Source organism: Megalobrama amblycephala, linkage group LG5 (assembly GCF_018812025.1).
Source record: "Megalobrama amblycephala isolate DHTTF-2021 linkage group LG5, ASM1881202v1, whole genome shotgun sequence".
NCBI classification, from domain to species: Eukaryota; Metazoa; Chordata; class Actinopteri; order Cypriniformes; family Xenocyprididae; genus Megalobrama; species Megalobrama amblycephala.
In genome coordinates this window covers 29410934-29423531 of record NC_063048.1, presented here as the reverse complement: position 1 = coordinate 29423531, position 12598 = coordinate 29410934, and the positions used below count along the sequence as shown (strand labels likewise).

General features: G+C 37.3%; 1 protein-coding gene across 2 annotated transcripts; it reads left to right on the top strand.

Annotated features, from left to right (window-relative positions):
* The first annotated feature begins 258 nt into the window (after positions 1–258).
* On the top strand, positions 259–10710 carry hhipl2 (HHIP-like 2). 2 transcript variants are annotated; one of them, XM_048191743.1, is made up of 9 exons: positions 261–1513; positions 4446–5098; positions 5361–5504; positions 5630–5961; positions 6990–7116; positions 7307–7452; positions 7559–7640; positions 9067–9149; positions 9313–10710. In XM_048191743.1, the coding sequence occupies exons 1-9, from the start codon at positions 1166–1168 to the stop codon at positions 9846–9848; spliced, it is 2451 nt and encodes an 816-aa protein (XP_048047700.1). In that variant the 5' UTR covers positions 261–1165; the 3' UTR covers positions 9849–10710. The 2 variants fall into 2 exon arrangements, with proteins under 2 accessions (XP_048047701.1, XP_048047700.1); XM_048191744.1 differs by lacking the exon at positions 9067–9149 and having other exon boundaries at positions 259–1513; positions 9313–9525.
* Positions 10711–12598: the final 1888 nt, after the last annotated feature.

Genomic DNA, 12598 nt, shown 5'->3' with positions numbered 1-12598 from the left:
ATTTTGAGCTGAAACTTCACAGACACATTCAGGGGACACCTTAGACTTATATTACATCTTGTAAAAAAACCTCGATGGCACCTTTAACCATCCATTCAAGACACAGCTAACAAAGACTGAACAAATCAATAATTTTGACCCATACAATGTATTGTTGGCTATTGCAAATATACCCGTGCGACTTATGACTGGTTTTGTGGTCCAGGGTCACATATAGCCTAATATTTTTTATTGTTTACATCTTGTATTATAATTTGTGTACATTTATATTTATTTCCTACAGTTCAATTAAAAGAAAAGTTGTCCAAGTAAAACACTGTACTGATAAAATCGGTGCATCCATGACTTCTACATTGCATTGAACTGAATTTTTATTAAATTTTTTTCCACTAGGTGGCACACATGAGTTTGATTTCAGGACATCAGCGGGAGTTTTTGCAGGAAACTGGAATAAGCGTCAGTTCATTGGGTTATCGTGTCAGCCTGATCATCTTCCTGGCAACTGAATTAGTGTGGAATTCTTAATTTCATAAACACGATAGAAACTAATCTTGATTCATGCAAATACAAAAAAAAAAAAAAATGAATAAATAAATAAATAAATTAAATTTAAGAAAAAAATAAATATAAGTAAATGTATAACTTTAGATGTATTTGTCAAGCATTAATGGCTCTCTCTTGATTCATTTGTTTTATTTTATTAACTTATTTTTTGTATAAAACAAAATACTACAGGCTACATCTATTTCATTAAAGGTAATGTAATAAATCACGACACCAACAGTCTTGACAGGGAAAAAAAACAATTGGTTATCCTTAAAATTAATTTGATAATTTTGTAAATCATTTTTTTTTCTCAAAAGCGAGTTTTAGCAGTAATAGTAATAAACCAAATCTATTTAAATAAAACATGAACATTATTACATGAAACATGAAGTTAAACATTAACCGTATTACAAATGTTGTAGCCTACATTGCCAATTCAACATATAAGAACACCATATCCTGTAATCAAAGGCGCACATTAAACGAGTGCGGCAAGCGCGCGCACGCACGCACACACACACACACACACACCATATAACTTAAGCAGACATACTGTACACACACACACACACACGCTCAAGAGCAAACACACTCCTTCACTCCTAAGCACACGGCAAAAATGCCAGGAGAGCCGAATTCACTAAATCATCATCATCGTGCAAATTGCCCTGAGGTTAGTTTCCTGACCGAGAGGACTGCATGGCTCCCAGGACTCCTCACGCGCGTCATTATAATAATTTACTTCTCTTATTTGAGAAACACTTTTGCACATCCTCAGTGTTTGGACTACCAGCCACCTTTCAAACCCCCTTACCACCTCGAGTTTTGTAGGCACTATGAGAAATTTGGTTGTTGTGACCAAAAAACGGACAACAATATTGCAACGAGATACTGGGATATAATGGACCTGATTGGTGAAGAAGAGTATGCAGTGTGCGGGGATTTGGTAAAAGATATCATGTGTCAGGTATGTCTGATTCTTTGTGAACAATTATGATGACGTTTCAATTGTGTTACATTTTGTGCAGCTGATGTATTAACAAGGTTTCAGAAATGCTTGTCTTATGTGTGTGAAAGTTGCACCTGCTTAAATGATTATATTAGGCCTATTGCTGTTCTTCTCAGTAGCTGAGCGACTGCATTATAAATAGGTACAGATGCAGAAATGTACAGTAAATACTCTTATCAGTGGTGCTTGGTAAGACAAGCGTCATTTTACTATTGCTCATAACCTCTAAATCTACATATTATACTATATTTGTGCACGTGCCCACATAGATTTTTAAGCCAAATTTATTTTGAATTCAGCTTCCATAGTACAAAAAAATAAATAATAAATAAATAATAATAATAGTATTTTTAAATTTTATACGATCAACCAGATGTGATTAGAGCGTTCAGTGCGGCACGTCATCGTTCAAATCTGCGTTCGCGCTTTGGCTCGCGCACGCGCTCATATAGGCTAATGTTTATTTTATGTTAATGATATTTAAATGCACAAAGTAGCCCACTAGCAATATATATATATATATATATATATATATATATATATATATATATATATATATATATATATATATATATATATATATATATATATATATAGTTTGTAAAGTTCACACGGTCTATGAAAGCGGCAATAATAATCCTTTAATCGTTTCCCAGTTCACCTGTCACCTCTTTTGGGACAAGCGGATGAATTTAGCCACGTGTTGTAAATCCGACAACTCTGATTCTGAATTTCAGATCTACTAACCTTTAATTCAGGGTGATTTGGACATTTTTGGTCATATGTAACATAATAAAGGTAATTAAAATGACAAAATACATTTTTTAGAATTGGAATATCAGATTTCATTATATAGTTAACAAGTTTGGGAATGTTTCGGATAAAAAAAGGAAAATTAAATAAAAACCAATACACCAGCACTATATTGTGGCTGCGGTGTCACATGACAAGCATTCACATTGCATGGAAAAAATAATACATAAAATTGCAAGGCTATCATTGGCCAATCTAAATGAATGATACCTCATATCAGGCTCTTTTAGCATTTCTACAGTTATTTTTCAAAGCGATTTTACTTGTAATTTCCACTGGGGTGCCAATCCTGTTCCTGGGCTGGAGATCTACCTTCCTGCTCCAATCCTATAAACCTGAACTAATTAAGCTCTTCAGAAATATTTGATAATTACAAACAGGTGTGTTGGAGCAGGGGTGGAACCAGTGTTTTAGTCGAGACCTCATTTGAGTCCAGGCCATTACCTGAAAAGGTTGAGTCAGAGTTCAGACTGAGACTAGAAGAGGACCATCAAGTCATGTCACATATCTGAAGAGGGTCAGAATTCAGACAGTGTAAATAGGCTTAAAATGTAAATTGACAGTGTAAATAGGCTTTAGGGTGAACAAAGCCTGGTTTTGTGTCAGTGTCACGTGAACCTCTCAGAGACATGATGACAGTGCAGATCATATGAGTGAGTTGGCACAGACCGCAAAACGTATCCGCACTGAGTCAGAGTCAAGACCAAGTCCAAATGCTTCTAAGTCCATGGAAATATGGTCTTGGATTCAGACTCTTCTGCTGAAAAATACAGCATAAACCAGCATGAACTCAATGCTGGTCCAGGCTGGTTTATGCTCGTTAGAGCCGGTATAGTGCTGGTCTTGCTGATGGACCAGTGTAGTCATGCAAAAAAGTGTTCTCAAGCAAAACTGAGATGGTGTAGCTGATCAACCAGCACTCCTGCTTCCCATGCTGGGGGCCAGCAAACCAGCAACCAGAATCCCTTGCTGGTCCCAGCATGCAAAACATATGCTGGTGACCAGCAATGCTGGATTTTTCAGCAGAGTCAAGATGGATTCTAGTCAGATCTTAAAGGGATAGTTCACCCAAAAATGAAAATTATCCTATGATTTACGCACACGCAAACCATCCTAGGTGTATTGACTATCTTCTTTTCGATGAACCCAATCGGAGATATATTTAAAAATATCCTTGCTCCTCCAAGCTTTATAATGGTTGTGAATGGGGGGACACAGTTTGAAGCAAAAATAAAATGCATCCATCTATACTAAAAGTAATCCACATGGCTCCAGTGGGTTAATAAAGGCCTTTCGAAGAGAAAAATATCCATATTTAAAACTTTATAAATTCAAATAACTAGCTTCTGTGGACGACTGCTTAGACGCCTCTTGTGGTTCAAACAAATAGGGCTAGGAAACAAACTCAAGCTCCTCTTCTCTTAAATCAAAATCCTCCGACATTTCTCTTTAAAATTTCTCGTTTCATGACCGGTGTTTTGTTTTGCTCTAACCTCTGAGCTTCCGTGTTCATCATTGCATCATTGCGACAGGTCAGAGGTTGCTCTTCCGCCGCAAATCGAGGTGTACGGCTGTCTGTCGGAAGCTACTTATTATAGTTAGTAAAGTTTAACATGGATATTTTTCTTACAAAAACCAATCGCTTCACTTCAGAAGGCCTTTATTAATCCTCTGGAGCCGTATGGATTATTTTTATTATAGATGGATGCATTTTATTTTTGCTTCAAAATGTGGCCCCCATTCACAACCGTTATAAAGCTTTGAGGAGCAAAGATATTTTTAAATATATCTCTGATTGTGTTAGTCTGAAAGAATATAGTCATATACACCTAGGATGGCTTGACGGTGAGTAAATCATGGGATAATTTTCATTTTTGGGTGAACTAACCCTTTAAGTACTACAACACTGGTTGAAACTGTGGAAGGTATGACACTAGGAATAGGATTGGGCACCCCAGTTATAGAAACTAGAACATCAGAGACTTGTGGTTGGGCTCTTTTGAGTGAGCCAGTAAGCTTCAGAAAATGTCAAAAGTCTAGTTAATTGTCTTTTCTTACTTGTATTGCTCTTTTGCAGGAGTGTTCTCCTTACGCTGCGCACTTGTTTGATGCCGAAGACCCATACACTCCAGTGCGCCACCTACCAGGACTGTGCTTCACTTACTGCTCAGACTTCCACAGCAAGTGCCATTCTGTAGTAAAGTACCTAACCAACAGCCGGACCCTGCAGGAGACGTGTGAGAAAGACCGCTCTCATTTCTGTAACCTCATTAACCTTCCTGACCAAGACTACTGCTATCCAAACGTCGTGAGGAACAATGACTTGTACAGCAATCTGGGCAAAGTGGTGGAGGACACCAAAGGCTGCCTGCAGCTGTGCTTGACAGAAGTGGCCAATGGGCTGAGGAACCCCGTGCTGATGGTCCACAGCGGAGATGACACCCACCGCATGTTCGTGGCAGAGCAGATAGGCTTTGTATGGGTGTATCTGAGAGATGGCAGCCGCTTGGAGCAGCCCTTTCTGGACATCAGCGGGGAGGTGTTGACCACACCGTGGCTGGGAGATGAAAGAGGTTTTCTGGGTCTCGCCTTCCATCCGAAGTACAGAAACAATGGCCGCTTCTTCATCTACTACTCCATTCTGATCAACAGCAAACTGGAGAAAGTTCGCATCAGCGAGATGAAGGTCTCAGCTCATGACATGAACATGGCAGACCCCCACTCAGAGAGGTTAATAGGTTTGATCCATGTTGTTATGCATATGATATCAAAATACATGGAATATGGAGTATAGTTCACTCAAAAATCTTATGCATATAATATTCCTAGTCAAGATGTGGGTCAAGTTCAAAAAGAACAAAAAATGTTTTAAATTTTAAATGATCAGTTTTGATACATCACATCAAGCTGCATGTTAATGACTCTTGTGCCTCATGACCAAATATCAAGGCTACTTTTTTTTCTTTCTTTTTTTTTAAATCTGCATCTACAGAGTTCTTCTTGAAATTGAGGAGCCTGCAGCAAACCATAATGGTGGCCAGCTTCTGTTTGGTCTAGATGGATATCTGTACATCTTTACAGGAGACGGTGGAAAAGCAGGAGACCCTTTTGGGAAGTTTGGAAATTCTCAAAACAGGTAAGGGTTTTGAAGCTGACAAAATTAAAACATCTAATGACATTGAAACTTGCTTAGTGCTTTAATAAAACAGTTATTTCCTCTCGGACACATTATCTATAAAAGCTCATGCAAATATGTTTCAGATCAGCATTGTTAGGAAAAGCGCTTCGGATTGATGTGGATGGTAGCATTGTAGATGGAAAGCCCTATAAGATTCCTCCAGACAATCCCTTTCTCGGAGAGCCTGATGCAAAGCCAGAAGTCTATGCCTATGGTGTGAGGAATATGTGGCGCTGCTCAGTGGATCGAGGTGATCCGCTCACCCGTTACGGCAGAGGGAGAATCTTCTGTGGCGACGTGGGTCAGAATCGATATGAGGAGGTTGATATCATTGTGAAGGGAGGAAACTATGGATGGAGGGCCAAAGAAGGCTTTGAATGCTTTGATATGAAACTGTGCCAGAACTCTTCTCTAGGTGAGCTGGACTGTAGAATAACTACACACACAGAAAATGACAAACAGAGCATTCCACGATTTTTTTACTACTCTGGTCACTGGAGAACTTCATACCACTGGCCAGTCCATAAATTTGTGCTCCTGATTTCTGGAAATTGTGTCAAAAAATGAAAAATTCTGTCATGATTTACTCACCCGCATGTCATTCCAACGCTAATACTATTTTCTTTCATTCCGTGGAATCCTTAGGAAGATATTAAGCAGAATGTCTAAGAAGCCGTTTACATAACACTATTTTCAATTAAAAACTGAAAATTTTTTATGTGTTTTGGTGTTTTTCAATTGCTAACATGCTGAATTGTGTCACATTGCACAAAAAATAATGGTTAAAATCAGGTCTAATGCAATGAGCCTAAAAGCAGCATTGCAGCAGTGGAGAGTATTTTCATTGAATAATGGCTTATATTTTTGTGTTCCTCAGACAACGTTAACGTAAAGCTACAGGAAGACTTGGAATATAACCCACAAGTCGCATGGACCACATTTATGGGTTTTTTAGGGCTTGGAAGTATAAATCACCATACTTTCTTAGTATGTAAAAAGCATGTCAGACATTCTGCATTTAGACACTCGTAAAATATATAATTTTAGTCTGTTTTCAAAGACCAGGCTTAAACCTAGTCTCAGACCAGGATTAAAATGCATGTTTGGTCTATCTTAACTGAAAGCAACTTGCACTGGCATAACTTAAAATATGTCAGTGCCATTGTTTTGCACACCAGAAATGTTTTTTTCTAAGGCACGTTTATAAAAGCTACTTAAATGTCCTAATTGAACTAAGCCCTAATCCTGGCTTAATATAACCAGGCCTTTGTGTTTTATGAAAGAAAGATAATTCAGGATCAAAGCAACTCAAAAGGCATTGTAGGTTAAATTCAAATTAATGTCAAATTAAATGAAAAAATTCTCACATCTTTACACATTCTTTTATTGACACAAAACCTGTTGTAATCCACAAACATGCTTTTATATTTGTTTTTTTAACAGATGACATTCTTCCAATATTTGCCTATGGACACCATGTTGGGAAATCCGTAACTGGAGGTTATGTGTATAGAGGATGCGAATCACCCAACCTCAATGGTCTTTATATTTTTGGAGACTTTATGAGTGGGTAAGGATCAACACTCTTTCAGCATTGCAACCACTTTTGTGCATAATCAACTTTCAATTTGATTTTTTAGAAAATATATAACTATAAAGTAACAATACACAAGACAAATTTTTAGGTCATTCGGTCACTACTTTTTTTTCTTAAAATAAGTCTAGGAGAAATGTCAGTTCAAGCCTTTGTTCTTATTCAGACGACTAATGGCTCTGGAGGAGGATAAGAAAACTGGGAGTTGGAAGGAAAAGAATGTGTGCATGGGTGACACTTCAACCTGTGCTTTTCCTGGGCTTATAAATCATCACCACAAGTTCATCATCTCATTTGCTGAGGATGAAGCGGGTAGGTTTGTGCACAGTTCTGTAAAGGCATAATATGAATATTAAAGAAATAATATGCGTGAAAAGCATTCATACTATATGTTTGTGTTTGTTTTGTTTTTCTGTAGGAGAGCTTTATTTTCTAGCAACCTCCTATCCAAGTGCAATGTCCCCCTTTGGCACACTTTACAAATTCGTGGACCCATCCAGGTATGTATACTTTGGTACATATTGTCAACTTAAACAGATTCACGTGCAAATGAAGGAAATATCTATCTATCTATCTATCTATCTAGGCAGTACAGTAAGTGAAGAAATGAACCGTCAAAATTCATCTTTCAACAATGGCCTCTATATAACAAATCATACAGACAGATTAGGTAAATTTCCCATTATAAGAGTTCCTAAAATGTAACAGATGACTCTCAGTTAAGACATCATGCTGGGAGACAAAAGGACTAAAGGACGTGTCAGTTTAAGCGGTCTATATTCCTTTGGAATCTTGGAATCTGTGGCGCATGCTTTCACCAAATGGTTTCCATCCAGACTTCTGGAAATCTGCTATCATCTATCTATCTATCATGGATCATAACTCAATGATTTGTTCATTCTATTTTGTAAGATGTGGGTCTGATATGGAAATGTTTAATTTATTATTTTGCCTTTAAAATAAAATGAATCTACAGTAGTAGTAGTAAAGGATAAATAAATGACAAAATTATCTTGAAAGTGAAATAACGAAACAACCAAACATAAGCTGTTTGAGGTTTTAAATAATTTACTGATGGATAAATCAAGAGAGACATTCTGCTGGAACCAACATGACTTCAGGAGATTATCAGCCCATCTGAAATCAATCTCACTAATAGCAATACCATACATTAATCCCAGATGTTCCGTATTCTTTATCCCTCTTTAAATAGTGGAAAAAACAGAGATTCAATCCTCTAATAGGAGCAGCTGGAGGTCTCTGTCTTGTCTCATTCAGACTGTCAGCCCAAATCCGACTTTTGTGCATATCCGATTGAAATCCGATCAGATTTAGCAAGTGTGAACAGCAAAAAAAAAATTTTTTTACATCCTTTTTAGTCTGACTGCTCTGACTGGATTTCGCGAGGTTTGTGTGACTTTTCATGCCACGTAAAATGTAAACGTTGTTATAGGAAATCAGCCTCCTACGATTTTGCCGCTGCCTCAGAAGATGGAGTACTCCAGTGCGGTGTTTACATATTGTTATGTTGTAAATAAGACAATATCTGCATTGCAACCCCTCCTTGTTGTGGTTATTGATGTGTTTTTGGTGTATAGGCCTACCAATGCAACGTCATTGCCATAGAAACCAATGCTGATATTCCGGAAAACAAAAGAGCACCATGGATGCACAAATGGATCTGAAGAGATGCTTTCCACAATGTGGACAGCCAATAATTTTAAATCAGATTGTAACTGGATATACAAATAATGGGATTTGGACTGACAGTGTGAATGTAGCCCTTATGTATCAATTTATGTTGAAATAATTATGATGCCATTTCAAATTTCTTTCTTATCTCACAGCACTAAAGGAGGCCTACATGTTTTAGGGTTAGTAGGTTATTTAGTCTATACATCCCCTCTGTCTGTTTTCTGTTTACAGGAGGGCACCTCCAGGAAAATGCAAATATAAGCCACTTCCAGTAAAGGTCAGAGGGAAGAAAGTGCCATTCACACCCAGAGAATGTAAAAATCTATCTATCTTTTATTTATTTTATTATTTCAGCTTCAAAGATTCCTGGTTAAGATTGCCAAAGAAAATAATTTTGACTCTGAAATTATGTAACAGAACTGCTTGAAGACTTATTTAAATGCATTGTTTTTTGTTTTTGTTTTTGTTTTTTTTTAGTGACTGTTCTTGGCATAAGCGAAACACCTACAAGATCACCACTGGAAAAGATCATACTACCCACTAAACCACCGGGCACGCGCCAGCCCGTAATGGCCAAAGCCTCCACATCTGCACCAAAGAAAAAACTGCCGGGCCAAACCACCACAGCAAAACTGCGCCAAGACAAGTCAAAAAAGACAACACAGTCAAAGGAGAAGCAAATAAATGTGAGCACAAAAACACTCAAGAAAGCTCCTCCTCACAAGAAGTCAATGTTACAAACCAAGAAAGACATAAAAGTCACAGGAAAGCCATCTCACAATCCCAAACTGCCCATAAAAGGAGCCCAGGAAAGAAAGAAACCCAAACCATTCAAACCAACGAAACCAAAAGAGGTGAAAAAGCCTAATGTCTGGCTACAAAAGGCTAAAAAGACTGGAAAAGAGGTGAAGAAACCTGTGAAGAGCAAGCCAAAGACAACTGTTTCTAAGAAACAAGACGCCAACAAAAAGGCTAAAAAAAGCCCTCTCGCAAAAAAGAGAAAACTGTTTTAATAAGCCGTGTGTGGTGTAGTAATTAGGTCAGTCAGATGTGTGATGACAGAGACCAAAGAGAAAACCACAACAGTCTTGCGCCAACAGTTGATTTTGTTTAACATGCAACACATGCAGGAGCATTCTTCAAATGTTGATCTTATTTTTGGAATGTGGTTAAGTAATTAGTTTGGGCAATGATTTTTATTTTAGATCAAAACTAAAATTATAAGGAGAAATTCGGAATAAAAACAGAAGAATGCTTTTGAAAGACTTTTTTAAACATAACTCTTTGAAATTAAAATACATTCCATTGTAAAATGTGCTAATTTTATGACATACCTAAGAAAGTCCAAAATACACATTTTAAAATGTAAAACCAAAGTGGCATTGCTTTTCCTTTAATAGACATAGACAGAAGACAAACCTATATCTAATGCATGATACTTATTTTCTTTTTTTGGTGCAAGTAAAAATGGTTCATTCAATTAATGTGTTTTGGCTTGTTTACAGTAAAATTCCATTGAATGCAGTTTCAAACCAAGTCTATGAAGGTGTAAATTAAGTACTTGTTCCACCTTTAGTGTTCGCAGTACTAGGCAACTAGAAAAGTAATATCACATACTTATAGAAGGACCACTATTGCTGAACAGGTTAAAAAATGTGTTCCATCAAAATAGAAAATATTAAAATACACAATTTTGCAATGTGACTTTTGTTGAATTAAACATTTGAATTATGCAAGTTAGTGATATTATGCACATACTTGCATATTATTGCATAAGTAATACACTCTTAATTGGAAAATGTTACAACTTTTGATGATGTACACCTCAGCTTTTGCTTACTGTTATTTCACAAAACAATAAATTAATTTCAAGTGTACGTTTTTTTTTTTTTAAATCACTAACACTTTCTGCAGCGTTTAATAAAAACTGGTCAAGAAAAAAACTATTTCTTATAATGCGTAATCCCAGCAACAGAGTCATCACTGTGAAGCATGTCAAAATCTCTAAGCAGAGCACAAGGTAGGTGATCTACCATAATTTAACTGACAGCATCCTGCCAAAGCAAAGCCCAATCCATCATTCAAGATCCTTAAAACCTCCCCTTTCTTCCATTCCCTTCCACACACCTGGACTGAACTATGCACCTTACATATTTGAAAAGCACTTCTATCCACCATATTTTGCAATGCAAGTAAAGCTATTTTCTGCGAATGTGATTTATTAGCTGCTATAGGTAAATAACTAGAAGAATAAAAATGCAGTAAATGTGAAACTACTTGTGCTACAAACCAGTGTGTTTATAACTACAACAATACATTAAAATAATACAAGAAATACCAGTTTGGAATATCTAGCAGTTTTTGTACAGCAAAAATATCTGGAAAGAAATAACAAGAAGCTTTGCACATTCAAGTTAAAAATGATCGCACCAGGTCTGAAATTAAAAATAAGGTGGATATAAAAAGTAGTGTTTGTACAGTATTGTGCTGCATCTGATGGTCTTTGCATGTATAAGATGTCAAGGTGATTATAAGAATTTACATGTACTATACAGGTGCTGGTCATATAATTAGAATATCATCAAAAAGTTGATTTATTTCACTAATTCCATTCAAAAAGTGAAACTTGTATATTATATTCATTCATTACACACAGACTGATATATTTCAAATGTTTATTTCTTTTAATTTTGATGATTATAACTGACAACTAAGGAAAATCCCAAATAGAAAATTAGAATATTACTTAAGACCAATACAAAGAAAGGATTTTTAGAAATCTTGGCCAACTGAAAAGTATGAACATGAAAAGTATGAGCATGTACAGCACTCAATACTTAGTTGGGGCTCCTTTTGCCTGAATTACTGCAGCAATGCGGCGTGGCATGGAGTCGATCAGTCTGTGGCACTGCTCAGGTGTTATGAGAGCCCAGGTTGCTCTGATAGGGGCCTTCAGCTCTTCTGCATTGTTGGGTCTGGCATATCGCATCTTCCTCTTCACAATACCCCATAGATTTTCTATGGGGTTAAGGTCAGGCGAGTTTGCTGGCCAATTAAGAACAGGGATACCATGGTCCTTAAACCAGGTACTGGTAGCTTTGGCATTGTGTGCAGGTGCCAAGTCCTGTTGGAAAATGAAATCTGCATCTCCATAAGTTGGTCAGCAGCAGGAAGCATGAAAACTTCCTGGTATACGGCTGCGTTGACCTTGGACCTCAGAAAACACAGTGGACCAACACCAGCAGATGACATGGCACCCCAAACCATCACTGACTGTGGAAACTTTACACTGGACCTCAAGCAACATGGATTGTGTGCCTCTCCTCTCTTCCTCCAGACTCTGGGACCTTGATTTCCAAAGGAAATGCAAAATTTACTTTCATCAGAGAACATAACTTTGGACCACTCAGCAGCAGTCCAGTCTTTAGCCCAGGTGAGATGCTTCTGATGCTGTCTGTTGTTCAAGAGTGGCTTGACACAAGGAATGCGACAGCTGAAACCCATGTCTTGCATACGTCTGTGCGTAGTGGTTCTTGAAACACTGACTCCTGCTGCAGTCCACTCTTTGTGAACCTCCCTGATGTATACATGTTTGAAAGTCTGAATATGTTTATGACGGATGTGGATGGAGACGCTTTCTTCAGCTCATACTCATTTGGTAACGCATACTGCCATTATAAAGCTCGGATGTGTAAGGATATTTATTAATATTTCTGTGATTATGTTCATCAGAAAGAAGAAAGTCATATATACCTAGGATTGC

Coding starts and splice junctions, on each gene's coding strand:
- hhipl2 (XM_048191743.1), top strand. CDS start 1,166: ATGCCAGGAGAGCCGAATTCACTAAATCATCATCATCGTGCAAATTGC. Junction 1,514..4,445: donor TAAAAGATATCATGTGTCAG/GTATGTCTGATT, acceptor GCTCTTTTGCAG/GAGTGTTCTCCTTACGCTGC. Junction 7,117..7,306: donor TTTGGAGACTTTATGAGTGG/GTAAGGATCAAC, acceptor GTTCTTATTCAG/ACGACTAATGGCTCTGGAGG.